Source organism: Sander lucioperca, chromosome 7 (assembly GCF_008315115.2).
Source record: "Sander lucioperca isolate FBNREF2018 chromosome 7, SLUC_FBN_1.2, whole genome shotgun sequence".
In the NCBI taxonomy this organism is placed as follows: Eukaryota; Metazoa; Chordata; class Actinopteri; order Perciformes; family Percidae; genus Sander; species Sander lucioperca.
In genome coordinates this window covers 11268617-11283556 of record NC_050179.1, presented here as the reverse complement: position 1 = coordinate 11283556, position 14940 = coordinate 11268617, and the positions used below count along the sequence as shown (strand labels likewise).

The 14940-nt window shown below is 46.5% G+C and overlaps 1 protein-coding gene across 2 annotated transcripts in view; it reads right to left on the bottom strand.

Annotated features, from left to right (window-relative positions):
• The window catches only part of ppcdc (phosphopantothenoylcysteine decarboxylase), a 20210-nt gene extending 5279 nt beyond the window's left edge, over positions 1–14931 (bottom strand). The window contains exon 1 of one of the 2 annotated variants that reach the window (XM_031283337.2): positions 14682–14931. In XM_031283337.2, coding sequence (XP_031139197.1) covers positions 14682–14825 — 144 coding nt within the window. In that variant the 5' untranslated portion in view covers positions 14826–14931. Of the gene's footprint in view, positions 1–9953; positions 10108–14681 lie in introns of those variants that run through there. The other variant, XM_031283338.2, reaches the window with a different exon arrangement.
• Positions 14932–14940: the final 9 nt, after the last annotated feature.

The window sequence follows — 14940 nt, the reverse complement described above, 5'->3', positions numbered from 1 at the left end:
GAGACGATAGATCTCTGTATTGTGTGTCTGGAAAAAAACCTCTGATGACGCAAAAATCGTCATTTTGCGTAATCGGAGGCTTTCTTGGCTAGATGTTATAGACTACAGCCAGCTAGTATCGCATGTTTTCAACCCGCCCATAGGGGGTGGGACTGTCACTACCCGATGCGAGTCGAGTGTCAGCCATCTTGAAGCTAAGCTAACAGGCTCTCTCTTTTCAGCAGCAACCTTCCAATTATATGCATTCAAACTCCCAGACATGTGTACCACCGGGATACATTGGTACAGATCGGAGAATATGCAGGAAACTATTACAGACGGAATACTCTACACACTACGCAAGTTTTGCCCGCTACGGAGACCAGCACCTCAGCCTGCGGTGACGCTTGATGCCGCTAGCCGGGGATGGTGACATTGAAAGCGGTGTGCGAGAAAGCGGAAACGCAGAACAAGGGCAGGAGTTCGAGCTAGGTGGAAAGCTAACGCTAGCCGGCCACTTGTCCCATCCATCCTGCTTGCAAGACTGCTGTGTTTTTGTTTTTGTGGAAACATGGCTGAACAACAGTGTACCGGACTCCGCTATCCAGCTACCAGGCCTCCTAGCCTTCCGAGCAGAGAGAGATGCTGCTCTGTCGCCGGGTAAGACTCGTGGAGGTGGGCTGTGTTAACACGGACTGGTGCTTGTATCCAACTACTGCTCACCGCTGGTGGAGTTTGTGACTGTTAAATGCTGACCATTCTACATTTCCACGCAAATTCATGGCTGTGTTTATACTCGGTGTTTACATCCCACCAAGCGCTAATGCTACCGATGTGTTAGCTGAACTTTACGGAACTATCAGTGAGCTCCAAAGTGCACATTAACCACGCAAATCTCAAGAAAGTTCTTAAATTCTACCGTCACCTCACGGCGAACCTAACTTATAACAATCAGTGCTCTGTTACAAGTCTACTTATGCCCTGTCTTTTGTTGTCTGTCCTGTCCCTTGTCTGTCCTAAATGCTCTACTTTAAGTAGTAATTGCACTTTATGTATAGTCTATAATGTGTGTGCACTAAATGTAGCCTGTCTCGTATTTCATTTTTATATAATGTGTTTTTTATATAATGTCGTTTATACAATGTTTTTATAAAATGTAATTTTTATATATTTTAAATGTGTAACACCACTTGAGCCACGGTGAAACGTTTCGTTTCACTATATGCAGTGCATATGGTTGAAATGACAATAGAGCGCAACAGTCCCGCCCACAGCGGGTTCCGGAAGTAAAAATACAATGCAATTTCTCCATTGACAGTTGCAGTATAAGCCATAAAATCGTAACCGTCGATGGTAGACTTAAAACCAGCTTGCCGACATGACTAAGTGATTGTATATGCTCATATAGACGCCAAAAAATCATGGGGCACTAACCTTGTTTAGAGATAAATGTCTTTTATTCGCGATGTCTTGGATAAGTACTTCATTACCCACAATCCTGAACAATCCCACAATCCCACAGTGATGCCTCTGATTGGTGGAACTCATGCTGGTGATGAGAGGGGGAGGGGGAGCTGCCTGCACGATCCGTCACGAGGATTTACGACACTGCACGAATCACGATCAGTTCCATGCTTCTGACGTTAGCCTCCACCGGGAAGCTAACGTTAGTTTAGCTAACAGCTAATTCAGCTAACCGCTAGCTGACAGCTTGATTCAGTCTAAAATAACGTTAACTCAAACTTAACACTGGATAAAGCCGGCTACATAAGCCGTTATATATGTTAACGGTTATTTTCAAGTTTTATTTTGAGGGTCTTTTAAAGTTATTACATGCTGTCTCAGCTAGCGGTTAGCTGAATTAGCTGTTAGCTAAACTAACGTTAGCTTCCTTTGTTCAGTGGTGCGCGGTGGTTTATGGGATGAGTAGTTCCTTCGCTCTGAGATGACGATATGTACACAGTGTTGTACCTTTGACTTTTTTTTAATTTTCTGTTCGTATTTTCACTCGAAATGATACGTTGTATGTTTATGAGTCACGTCCCATCTGGTTAGCCTAAGGCATGGTCTAAAACTTTTTGTATCCGGATTTTTCCAGACGTCTATGGGAAAAATGAATGGGAATTTTACTTCCGGAACCCAAGGTCTCTCGGACAAGGGGCGGGACTGTTGAGGTCTATAAAACCCACTTGACTTGACTGCATTCTGTAACCGGTAGGCGTGGCTTGGAAGTGGCCTCGTAGGGAAGCGAAACAAGTGCATTCTGGGTGTTGTTGTCTTTAATCCACACGAGCCAAAAATAAATTTTCTGGCTTTTCTTGGTCTAGAAGGCACCAATTTCTAAAATTATTTCACATTTCTACTACATAAATGACCCAATTTAAATACATATTCATCTTTCCAGCAGTGGAATATACCTTTAAGGATGGCTATACAGTCCTAACACTGTCTTTATTTTATGTATTGTGCAGTGGTATAAGCAGGGTCCAAAATTAGCATCATCTACTAGCCAAATGTTGGTAAAATAAGCTAATGGGCCAAGAGAAATCTCAATCATTCCGAATCTTGCAGAGACGGAGAGCGTAGGTATATGTAAGGCGATAACATGGACACAGGCTAATTATTGCTAACTAAAAAGCTAGTTAACATTAGTAATTAAACTTAAACAGCTAATGTAAGTCGAAACTGCCTGCGAGCTTCTCCTGTACTATATGGTAATTCCTCTACTATGCGACAGTGAGTCGCGTGGTTATGACACAATCGTTAGCCTATTTTTATAAAAACGTCTGCTACGGAGCCATAACGTGAGATACAAGATAATGGAGCCTTTTATATATTGTCGTGTTTCTTTAGAAATAAACAATGGACAAAAAAAAGTCTTTAAACGCCTCAGATGTAAAGTTATTCGCTGTCAAAGTGACGTCAAAATGAATGGCAGTCAATGGAATGCTAACATTGGGTGATCGTTTGGTAGCATCAAAATGGCGCCATAGGAGGTTCGAGTTCTGAAGCGAAGCTTACCCCCTTGGTTGGGAAGTTCGGTCTGGACTTGATCCGTTGTGGAGCAACTATGCTCGAACCAGAGCTGTTCGGACCAATCAAATTGTCAGGGCGGGCTTTATACGATGATGGACAGATGATCAACAGTAACGTAATCAACCACGTCACCAAAGAGCGCTTGGGTTGAATATGTTTACAACAAAGATGGTGCCATCGCATCTGTTATAGAAGATATCGACAGCGCATTCATTAAAAATGAGGAACAGAGAACCGCGATCACGTATGTATACACATTGCCACAACCATCTGCACGACACGGAAACTGTCGCCTCTGCCTTTGCTCTGTAGCTTCTGTGACGTCTGTCTCCGTTGCTCTGATTGGTTGTAGGTCTATGTCACTGCCTGATGTGAGTCGAGTGCAGATGTGAGTCGCGCATGCTCAGATTTAAACGGTTTACGGGATAACGTGTCATACCCGATGTTAGTCGAGTGAGACCGGCTGTGGTCGAGTATAGACATGAGTTGGGCATGCTCAGATTTAAACGGTTTACGGCATAACGTGTCATACTGAAATTTGTGAAATCCATAAAATAATAAGGGTTAGGGCTAGCCTCTCCTGGAACCATCACCTTATCGTGGTGGAGAGGTTTGTGTGTCCCTATGAACCTGAGGGCTGTGTTGTCTGGAGCTTTGTGCTCCTGGTAGGGTCTCCCAAGGCAAAGTGGTCTCAGGTGAGGGGCCAGACAAAGAATGGTTCAAAAACCCTATGAGTGACCGAGGAAGAGATGGAGTGACCCTGCCCGGAGGAAGCCCGGGGCCCCCGTCTGGAGCCAGGCCCAGATGGAGGGCTCGTCAGCGAGCGTCTGGTGGCCGGGTTTGCCACGGAGCCCGGCCGGGCACAGCCCGAAAAAGCTACGTGGCATCCATCTCTCCATCCCATGGGCCCACCACCTGTGGGAGGAACCGCTGGGGTCGGGTGCGCTGCCACATGGGTGGCAGTGAAGGTCAGGGGCCTCGACGGACCAGACCCGGGCAGCAGAGGCTGGCTCTGGGGACGTGGAATGTCACCTCTCTGTGGGGGAAGGAGCCGGAACTGGTGCGGGAGGTGGAGCGCTACCGGTTAGATCTGGTGGGGCTTACCTCTACGCACAGTCTCGGGTCTGGAACCATACTCCTGGATAGGGGTTGGACTCTTTTCTTCTCCGGAGTTGCCCAGAGTGTGATGCGCCGGGCGGGTGTGGGGATACTCACAAGCCCCCGGCTGAGCGCCGCTACGTTGGAGTTTACCCCGGTGGACAAGAGGATCGCCTCCCTACGCCTGCGGGTTGTGGGGGGGAAAACTCTGACTGTTGTTTGTGCATATGCACCAAACAAGAGTTCGGAGTATTCGGCCTTCTTGGAGACCTTGAGTGGAGTCCTATATGGGGCTCCAGTAGGGGACTCCATAGTTCTGCTGGGGGACTTCAACGCGCACGTGGGGAATGATGGAGACACATGGAGAGGCGTGATTGGGAGGAACGGCCTCCCTGATCTAAACCAGAGTGGTTGTTTGTTGTTGGACTTCTGTGCTAGTCATGGATTGTCTATAACGAACACCATGTTCGAACATAGGGATGCTCATAAGTGTACTTGGTACCAGAGCACCCTAGGCCAAAGGTCAATGATCGATTTTATAATCGTTTCATCTGATCTGAGGCCGTATGTTTTGGACACTCGGGTGAAGAGAGGGGCAGAGCTGTCAACCGATCACCATCTGGTGGTGAGTTGGGTCAGGGGGTGGGGGAAGATTCTGGACAGACCTGGTAAGCCCAAACGGGTAGTGCGGGTAAATTGGGAACGTCTGGAGGAGGCCCCTGTCCGACAGACTTTCAACTCACACCTCCGGTGGAGCTTTTCGTGCATCCCTGTGGAGGCTGGGGGCATTGAACCGGAGTGGACAATGTTCAAAGTTTCCATTGCTGAAGCTGCGGCGAGGAGCTGTGGTCTTAGGGTCTTAGGTGCCTCAAGGGGCGGTAACCCACGAACACCGTGGTGGACACCGGTGGTCAGGGAAGCCGTCCGACTGAAGAAGGAGTCTTTCCGGGATATGTTATCCCAGAGGACTCCGGAGGCAGTGGCAAGGTACCGAAGGGCTGCAGCCTCTGCCGTGAAAGAGGCAAAGCAGCGGGTGTGGGAGAAGTTCGGAGAAGACATGGAGAAGGACTTTCGGTCGGCACCAAGGTGCTTCTGGAAAACCGTTCGCCACCTCAGGAGGGGGAAGCGGGGAACCATCCAAGCTGTGTACAGTAAGGATGGGACGCTGTTGACCTCAACTGAGGAGGTAAGAGGGCGGTGGAAGGAGCACTTTGAGGAACTCCTAAATCCGACTAATACGCCCTCTATGGTAGAGGCAGAGCTGCAGGATGATGGGGGATTGTCGTCAACTTCCCGGGTGGAAGTTGCTGAGGTAGTTAAACAACTCCACAGTGGCAAAGCCCCAGGGATTGATGAGATCCGTCCAGAAATGCTTAAAGCTCTGGGTGTGGAGGGGTTGTCTTGGTTGACACGCCTCTTCTGTCTGGGACGGTGCCTAAGGAGTGGCAGACCGGGGTGGTGGTTCCCCTTTTCAAAAAGGGGGACCAGAGGGTGTGTGCCAATTATAGGGGTATCACACTTCTCAGCCTCCCTGGTAAAGTCTTCTCCAAGGTGCTGGAAAGGAGGGTTCGGTCGATAGTCGAACCTCAGGTTGAAGAGGAACAATGCGGATTCTGTCCTGGTCGTGGAACAATGGACCAGATCTTTACTCTCGCAAGGATCCTGGAGGGAGCCTGGGAATATGCCCAACCGGTCTACATGTGCTTTGTGGATCTGGAGAAGGCCTATGACCGGGTCCCCCGGGAGATACTGTGGGAGGTGCTGCGGGAGTATGGGGTGAGGAGGTCCCTTCTCAGGGCCATCCAATCTCTGTACAACCAAAGCGAGAGCTGTGTCCGGGTTCTCGGCAGTAAGTCGGACTCATTTCAGGTGAGAGTTGGCCTCCGCCAGGGCTGCGCTTTGTCACCAATCCTGTTTGTAGTATTTATGGACAGGATATCGAGGCGTAGTCGGGGTGGAGAGGGGTTGCAGTTCGGTGGGCTGGGGATCTCATCGCTGCTCTTTGCAGATGATGTGGTCCTGATGGCATCATCGGTCTGTGACCTTCAGCACTCACTGGATCGGTTCGCAGCCGAGTGTGAAGCGGCTGGGATGAGGATCAGCACCTCTAAATCGGAGGCCATGGTTCTCAGCAGGAAACCGATGGAGTGCCTTCTCCAGGTAGGGAATGAGTCCTTACCCCAAGTGAAAGAGTTCAAGTACCTTGGAGTCTTGTTCGCGAGTGAGGGAACAATGGAGCGGGAGATTGGTCGGAGAATCGGCGCAGCGGGTGCGGTATTACATTCAATTTATCGCACCGTTGTGACGAAAAGAGAGCTGAGCCAGAAGGCAAAGCTCTCGATCTACCGGTCAGTTTTCGTTCCTACCCTCACCTATGGTCATGAAGGTTGGGTCATGACCGAAAGAACGAGATCCAGGGTACAAGCGGCTGAACTGCGTCGAAAGGAGCCAGTTGAGGTGGTTCGGGCATCTGGTAAGGATGCCCCCTGGGCGCTTCCCTAGGGAAGTGTTCCAGGCACGTCCAGCTGGGAGGAGGCCTCGGGGAAGACCCAGGACTAGGTGGAGGGATTATATCTCCAACCTGGCCTGGGAACGCCTCGGGATCCCCCAGTCGGAGCTGGTTAATGTGGCTCAGGAAAGGGAAGTTTGGGGTCCCCTGCTGGAGCTGCTACCCCCGCGACCCGAGACCGGATAAGCGGATGAAGATGGATGGATGGATGGATGGAGGGTTAGGGCTAGGGTTTTCTCTTTACATACAATAACAGAAGATGGAAATCATTTCAAAAACGTTTTAGCTATCTATGATTGTTTGATTGCTAACGTTAGCTCAAAACGCCATTCAAGTGACAGCCTTTGTTGTGTTTGATTGCTAACTTGTAGCCTAGTAGAACTTCGTTGTAGGTCCATTTTTACTGTATTGACATTACAGCAGTCTCTCGTTAGCATCTTGTAGGCTACTTGTCGCAAAGTGACGCATGCGCAACTCATATCTGCTCTTGTCGCAGTGACGCATGCGTGACTCACATCTGCACTCGACTCACATCGGGCAGTGACAGCCTATCCAATTGAGTGCAGAGGCATTTTCTTTCCTGGTTCAGTTGAAAAACACCCCATAATCACAGCCCAATGGAGCAGTATCAGACTCATATTCTGACTAGAATCTGAGTATGACGACGTCAGGCTAGGCTTTAACAGGGTTGAAGGATTATTAAAATTATGTGTGGTGCCAAACCCTACTTTCTACACTCCATTCTTGCCATCCTAACATAACACTGTGGCAGAATACTTAGTTCACAACAGACAAAAACCTGTCAGAGAAGGTTGGTTCATGAAGAACAAAGAGAACCTGCGGGTTTTATTTCTTTAGCAGCCTTGCGGATTACTTGGCTAAATTAAACTAATGCTAGCTAGCGAACAAGCTAACGTTACAGTGTGCAGCAAGTGGAAGTAATGGATCGGTTTCAAGTGCCTCCACCACCCAGCTTTCACAAAAGCCAAAAGAGTGGCCCAAGTGGATCAGAAGGTGAAGGTGAAGTCACTAGTGAAAAAACAGCGGGACATGCTGAAGAGCAACAAAGCAAAGCAAAAACAAAGCAGAGGCTACAGCAGCCAATATGGACAGTGTTGGTTTGCAGCAGCGAACCTTTCACAAAGGCAAAGCTGGGCAGCAATGTAAAATGCACTTTAAGAGAAAGTAGACACCCTCAGTCACAGCCACATGGCGACACAAAAGATGTGGTAGAGCGCCATCTCATAGCAAACAGCAGTGTCCAGCCAAAGATGTATTTTGCAACCAACGTCGCAAAAAAGGACACTATGCAAAAGTGTGCATGTCTGGGGCTTTGGAGTGGTCTAAGCCACCTGTAAAGAAGCCATGGAGGAGGACATTGCTTTCTTGGGCTCAGTGGACACAGACAGGAGCGGTGAAACTTGGCTAGCACAAGTGAAGATAGATGACCACAAATCTGAGTTCAGCATAGATACAGGGGCAGATGTAACAGTGATACCAGATTTTGAATATCGAGCATGTGGACAGTTTCCAGGGCTGGAGAAACCAGCTAAAACTCTATGGGGCTAGAAGGAACCGCCTGAGAGGCACATGCTTCCCTCAGTCGAGCATACACTTGGGCTCGATGGTGTTTTTTGCCTCCAACGGCACCTTCCAGGGAGCTAACCCTAACCCTAAACATAACCATTGCCACGCTGCCTGGGAGGAGACGTTGGGGGCAAAAAACACCAAAGACCTACACTTGGACAGTTAGAGGGTGCTAAAAATGTTTTCAAAGCACAATGCAAACTCAGAGTTTTGGCAAATCCCCTTAGCCAAAGAATCTGCACTCCTAACAACATTTATCACACCATCTGGCAGATACTGCTTTAACCACCTGTGTTTTAGCATATCCTCTGCACCAGAGGACTTCCAAAGGAGAATGTCCCAGATCCTGAAGGGCTTAGAGTGAGTATTATGCCAAATGTATGAAATGCTTCAGCTTGTGTACGCTGAGTCACAGATCCTCCATGACACATGCCTGTATACAGTTCTCAAGAGACTCAAGGAAGCAGGAGTCACACTGAAAAGTGAGAAGTGTGAATTCTCAAAAGACTCTGTCGAGTTCCTGGGGCAGATCATCATCGACGGGTCCGGAGACAGAGCAGATCCTTATAAAATGGAAGCTGTCACCAGGATGAAAGAGCCAGCTGATGTGAGTGGAGTCAGACGGTTCCTGGGGATGGTAAATCACCTGGGTAAATAACTCCCACACCTGGCAAAAAAGACACAGCCACTCAGATCTGTTGAGAGCAAGGAACATGTGGACATGGGGAGAGAAACAACACAAGGCATTTGAAAGTATTAAAAAGGATCTGAGTATGCCGCCAGGCCTTGCACTTGGACAGCACCAAAGCCGACACGGTAGTTTCAGCTGACGCATCCTCATATGGACCCATATGGCAGTGTTACTTCAGATGCAGCATGACAACCAACTCAAACCAGTAGCATTAGACCTAAGAGCACTCAGCGCCATTGAGCAAAGATACGCTCAAATATAAAAAGAGGCCTTAGCCATTACATGGGTGTGTGAGGGATTCTCTGATTTCCTTGTTGGGATTCCGTTCCATGTTGAGACTGACCACAAGCCCCTTGTGCCGCTGCTGGGGTCGAAAAACCTGGATGAGTTACCTCCTTGTATTCAAAGACTGAGAATGAGGTTGATGAGGTTCTCATACACAATCTCCCATGTTGCAGGTAAAAACATAGCCACTGCTGATGTCCTGTCGAGAGCACCTGTGGGGGGCATAGGTAACACACAGCAGGAGAGAGAGGTCAATCTGTATATAAATATGGTCATATCAAGCCTCCCAGCAACAGAAAAGAGACTGCAGGAAATCAAGGAGTACCAGGACAAAGATGACATACTGGTGCAAGTGAAAAAGTACTGTACTGATGGGTGGCCAGATAGGTTCACGGTGGATAGGGCTTTCCTACAGTTTGCTGGCGAGCTCACAGTAGAGAATGGACTACTGCTGAAGGGTAGTAGACTAGTGATACCAAAGTCACTACAAACAGACATACATAAACTGGATGTAGGACACAGCAAAGTGCCGCAAGCGTGCCAAAACAATCTGTCTGGTGGCCAGGATTAAGCATACAGCTGAAGAGGTATGTTGAGAACTGTGACACCTGTGCAAAAGAGAGTAAACTTCAAAGAGACATTAATGCCAACAGACTTTTCAGATAGGCCATTGGCTAAGGTTGGTGCTGATCTGTTTGAGTGAAACAGCTGCCAGTATCTGGTAGTAGTGGACTATTTCTCCCACTTTATAGAAATAGCCAAACTCACCTTGACTATAGCAGCAGCAGTAATTGAACACTTCAAATCCATCTTTGCCAGACATGGCATCTGAAATCAGAACCGATAACGGCCCTCAGTTCTCTGCAGATAGTTTCAGACAGCAGCAACACAGGGATTCACGCACATTACATCAAGTCCCCACTTCCCTCAAAGTAATGGAAAAGCACAGTGTGCAGTCAGGACTGTAAAAAGCCTTCTGCAGAAATGAAAGGATCCGTACCTGGCTCTGATGGCTTACCGAGCCAAACCCATGGCCAATGGGCACAGTCCTGCAGAACTGCTGATGGGCTGACACATAAGAACTACTTTTCCTCTTGTACCATCTTCCCTCAATCCAGGATGGCCTGTCATCTCAAAACTGAAAGATGAGGAACACAACAGCAGACAGAAACAGTGGAAAAACTTCAACAGAAGACAGAGAGCTCATGACCTGCCAGAACTGAAACTGGGTGATCATGTCACTGACACAAAGGAAAAGGGGACCGTGAATGCAAGAGCAGATGCACCAAGATCTTACATTGTTGAGACACTTAGGGGAAACCTGTGTTGGAATCACAGCCACCTTGTTTCCACACCAGCTCTTACAGCCACATCAGTAGACTTACCAGACATAACTCATCCATACAGCACAGTTGATCACCATCTAGCTGAGCAGTCTCATTCTCAGCCACAGAGTCTGCGAGATAACTGAAAGACTATGATACTGGACATTGGTTTAGCTGAATAGAAAATTGAGTTAAAATAGTAATCAGCTGAACAGGATAACCATCTAAAGAAAGTCTTTACGTTTATGATAACAAGTTACTGAAAGAAAATATAAAAATGTTACGTAAAACAAAAATTTAAAAAATAGTTATTTGACTGTACAGTACAGTACACAGAAAAGGGGATGTAGTGTTATAAGAGTTGTATTTTAATCGCGATTTTGATCACAATAAAAACGTAATTGAGAAAAACGATTATTTTGCACATTACGTTTTGCAAGTAAACTCTTATTTTAAACTCTTGTGTTCTGAATGAAAAGAAAAAAAAGTTCAACGGGAAAAGTATTAAGGTTAGTTTCAGTTCACTGTGGTTTCACTGTTTTTGAAATAACAAAAAAAATGCAACATCTTTCCAAAATTCAATGAGTAATCGTATTAAATAATCGTGAGTCCAATATTGACCAAAATAATCATGATTATGATTTTTCCCATAATCGATCAGCCCTACACATTAGGGGCTTTTCGACCGGAGGGATTTTTGCAGTTCTTAGAACTAAACGGTCCTCCACTTTTTTCGTCGTGTTCCGACAGGAAAGATTTGGGGATTTTTAAGTTCCTCAGGCCTCAGTAGCGTACTTTTTTAGCTCCTACTTCAGAGCAGGGTCTTTTCCCTTTTCCCTTTTCCTAGGTGTACTTGATTGGTCGAACTTATAAGTCGCGCCCACTGCCAACTCGGAAACTTGCAGACAGAGCAACATCCAACAATGGGACATTTTTAACAATTTTCACCATCTTATTCATCATTAAATTCACTTCTGACAACGTTTTAGGCGAGAAATTAACTGTTTAGATTTCGAATATAGGCAGTCTTGCGCAAATTGATGCCGAATTGACAATTGGCTTCAAAGTTTTCGGAGTTCAGAAGCTCCATCAAGTGAGGCGACAGCCAGCAAGCGCCTGCCCCGGCTTCTAGCTCGTCGCTCAGCCAGTCATGCTCAGACACCTCGCGGTAAGCTGGAGGTCTCTCAGACCGCTCTCGTAAATAAGAGGCTTTTATTTCGCCGTTGACGATTCGTTTGTTTAAATATCAACAACACATGTCCATCATAAGATTAACGGGAACCTGTGGTTAACTGTCTTTTTGGAGTTAAACTCCACAAGCGTGTCCTGCGTCACACACACACACACACACACACACACACACACACACACACACACACACACACACACACACACACACACACACACACAGCGCAGCCGGCAGAGGCGGGGTCTGCTCCGAGTATAATAAAGCCCCGTCTGTGTTGAGCAAAACATTACGTGAATTACTACGTGAATGGACGTGCATTTAATATAGGAAAAGTGCACAAGTATTAGCATCATTTGTTGTTGTTGTATGTGGCGCTAAGGTCTAGTGACGATGCTATAAAGACCGTTGCCGTGCTTGCGTCACTTACTTACCCCTCCTACCAGTCCCTATGGCCACTTGGCCAGTGGGAATGCAAACGGGAAAAAAGATTTTGGGGGAGAGTAGTTCTTAGAACTGCTTAGAGTACTGCTTAGTACTTATCCTCTAAAAAGTACAACTACTATCCAGTCGGAAAGCACCTCTAGTGGACAGATATGGATGGTGTCCTGTAACGGTTGAAGGATTATTAAAGTTATCGAGTAGAACTCAAGATGTGTGGTGCGGAGCTCTCGCCTTCTTATATATCTGACCTGATACAGCGTTGTACTTCTTCCCGGAGTCTGAGGTCATCAGGTCAGCTGTTGTTAGTGGTCCCCCACACTCATTTTAAAACCAGAGGGGATAAATCATTTCAAGGGCTTTTATGGCTGTCTGATTTTATGTACCTGTTTTTCATTGTATTCTTAGTCTTTTATTTATTGTATTTCACTTTTCTATCACAATTGCCACTTATGTTTTCACTTATCCTTTTATTTTCCGGTGGCGAGCATAGACATAAAAATACAGTTATAATTATACAGTCTATGGTGGTGAGGCTAACAATAGACATGTTAGCTCTAATATTAACTTTGAGTACATTAGCAAGGATATATGAAATTACTTTACTGTTTGTCACTGAGCGTTGCCTAACGTTCCACCTGCCGTGAAACAGTGTGCCGGTGGAACACAAGCCACTCTGACGACCGGCACACGTCGGTGTAATGAGCGGCCAGTGCCCCCAGGGGATCGGTTTATGCCGCTGTACCACAGTGGCATGCCATTAGCCACCGGCAAATGCTGCTGTAGTGAACGCTTTCCATGTCAGTGCCCTCTGTGCCCCCCCACTTACAACACGTCTGAGTAGATTTGAATGCACCATAAGTAGGCGCGCTAGTTAACACTACACTTGACAGTAAGTAACGTTAGCCTAGCGTTAGCTAGTAGCTGGATTAAACACAGTTAAAATGCTGACAGCTAATGTTAAACGATGTAAAGTGTGACTGTATTTCACTGTAGAGGATTCCAACACCGGGATGTAACAGTCTGCAGCTTCCATTGTCGGAAAAACAACACAGACGGTGCGTTCACTGAAACTGGTAGCCTAATGGCCCTGACACACCAACCCAATAATCGGCCGTCGGATAGTCTGGCGAGGTCAGTGACTCGAGTCTGTTCGGTGTGTTCCATGCCGTCGTCCATTGGAGGAGCTGTCAGCCTTCATTTTGGCCGACCTGACTTGCTGGGTCGGAGGGCGGGCAGTCAGACTCACTCCACCAATCTGATTGGTTGAGTGCTAACCCAGAAATAACGAGCGAGATGAGTGACGAACGCCTCTCAAAATCTGACGAAAATCTTTTAAACTGACCTTTGTCGATCTGAAATGAAGACAGATTCAGCAACTGTATGGCCTATTTCTCGCTTAAAATGTTTTCAGAAACAAGTTTCAGTGAACTATTTTCGTAAAATACGAGATCGTATTTCGAACAAGATGCCATTACTATTGGCTGGAGAAGCCAGACCCACATGACGCGTTATTTCCGGTTTTCATTTTTTGTATTACGTCTTGTGCGTACGCAGAACGTACGCTCAAGACGGCGTCACTTCGGTGTGTTCCAAGGCACTTTTTGGACCTCGGGGAGCCGACTGATCAGTCTGACTGCCTTTTCTGCCGATGGTCAGCTGTCGGGTTGGTGTGTCAGGGGCTTAAGCTTTGTGGTGCATTCAAAGTTATTGTAAAATACCCTTTTCCCATCTGGTGGTTGTTTTTGTCATTTAACAGCAATTTACTGGTGAAATACGTTAGGGTTATAAGTGATTGTTATTACATTATTAATAGTCTAAATCATTTAATTTAGACCATATGGCCTTACCAAAAACCAGCCTTGCTTAATGTCACTGATGTATGTATCAAATGTAACAAAATGTCGTATTTTGTTTTTTGTTTGATCACCTTAGTACCACATACTTAGTTCATTGGCATGCTCCCCCTCCGTGTGGCCAGTTAAAATGTTAGCAGGTCTCCCATTGGGCAAGATGTGGCAGTAAAATAGTATGGAGTGGTTTATGGAAATGTCAGTGTTTCCATCAATCATAAATGAAATGTAGGCTACTTGGAATCCGCAATTTGGAGAGACAAATGGGAGAGGATCTTTCAATAAAAATCCTCCTCCTGAACAGTCTGTTCTCCTCACTTCTGAAATTACGGCTACGCCCCTGCAGTTGAGTATAGGCTGTTTTGTTAGTTTAATCCCACAGTATTTTCTAAATGAAAACGACTATATTTGAAAGTAAAATAACAATACTGTAGCTGAGTAAGAGGACTATGATAAAAAGATTACACTGCTGTGTTGTTTTACAGCTGGTCTAACAGCTGCAACATCTCCATCTTGCGGTTAAGGTAAGTTTATGTGCGCTCTGCCAGGTAGAGAAATAATAATGTGTCAGGGTGCATGGACAATTAGGCTTATAGCCTACTTGGTGTATAGGTTATGTAATAAAGGAAGAGAGAAGAAACTGTCACTAAAAGCAGGCTCTGTATAAAACAATGACTACGAAGCAGCTCACCCCAGGGAGCTGAAGAAGCTGGAATACCAAAAGAGGCAGTTTCAAGGCTGCAACACTTCCCGTCACGCCAACAAGAACACGAAATGTCCCGGAAGATTTCAGCAAATCAGTTTTTAGACCGAAAACATAGTCATCTGTCTGCATATTAGCATATCACCAAGAAGAGGTCGACAAAGTACCGTGTCGCTCCTGTAAACCACTCTCCGCTTAACTACTTCCGTAAATATCCACCGCCAGCCAATCAGAAGAGGGCACAACC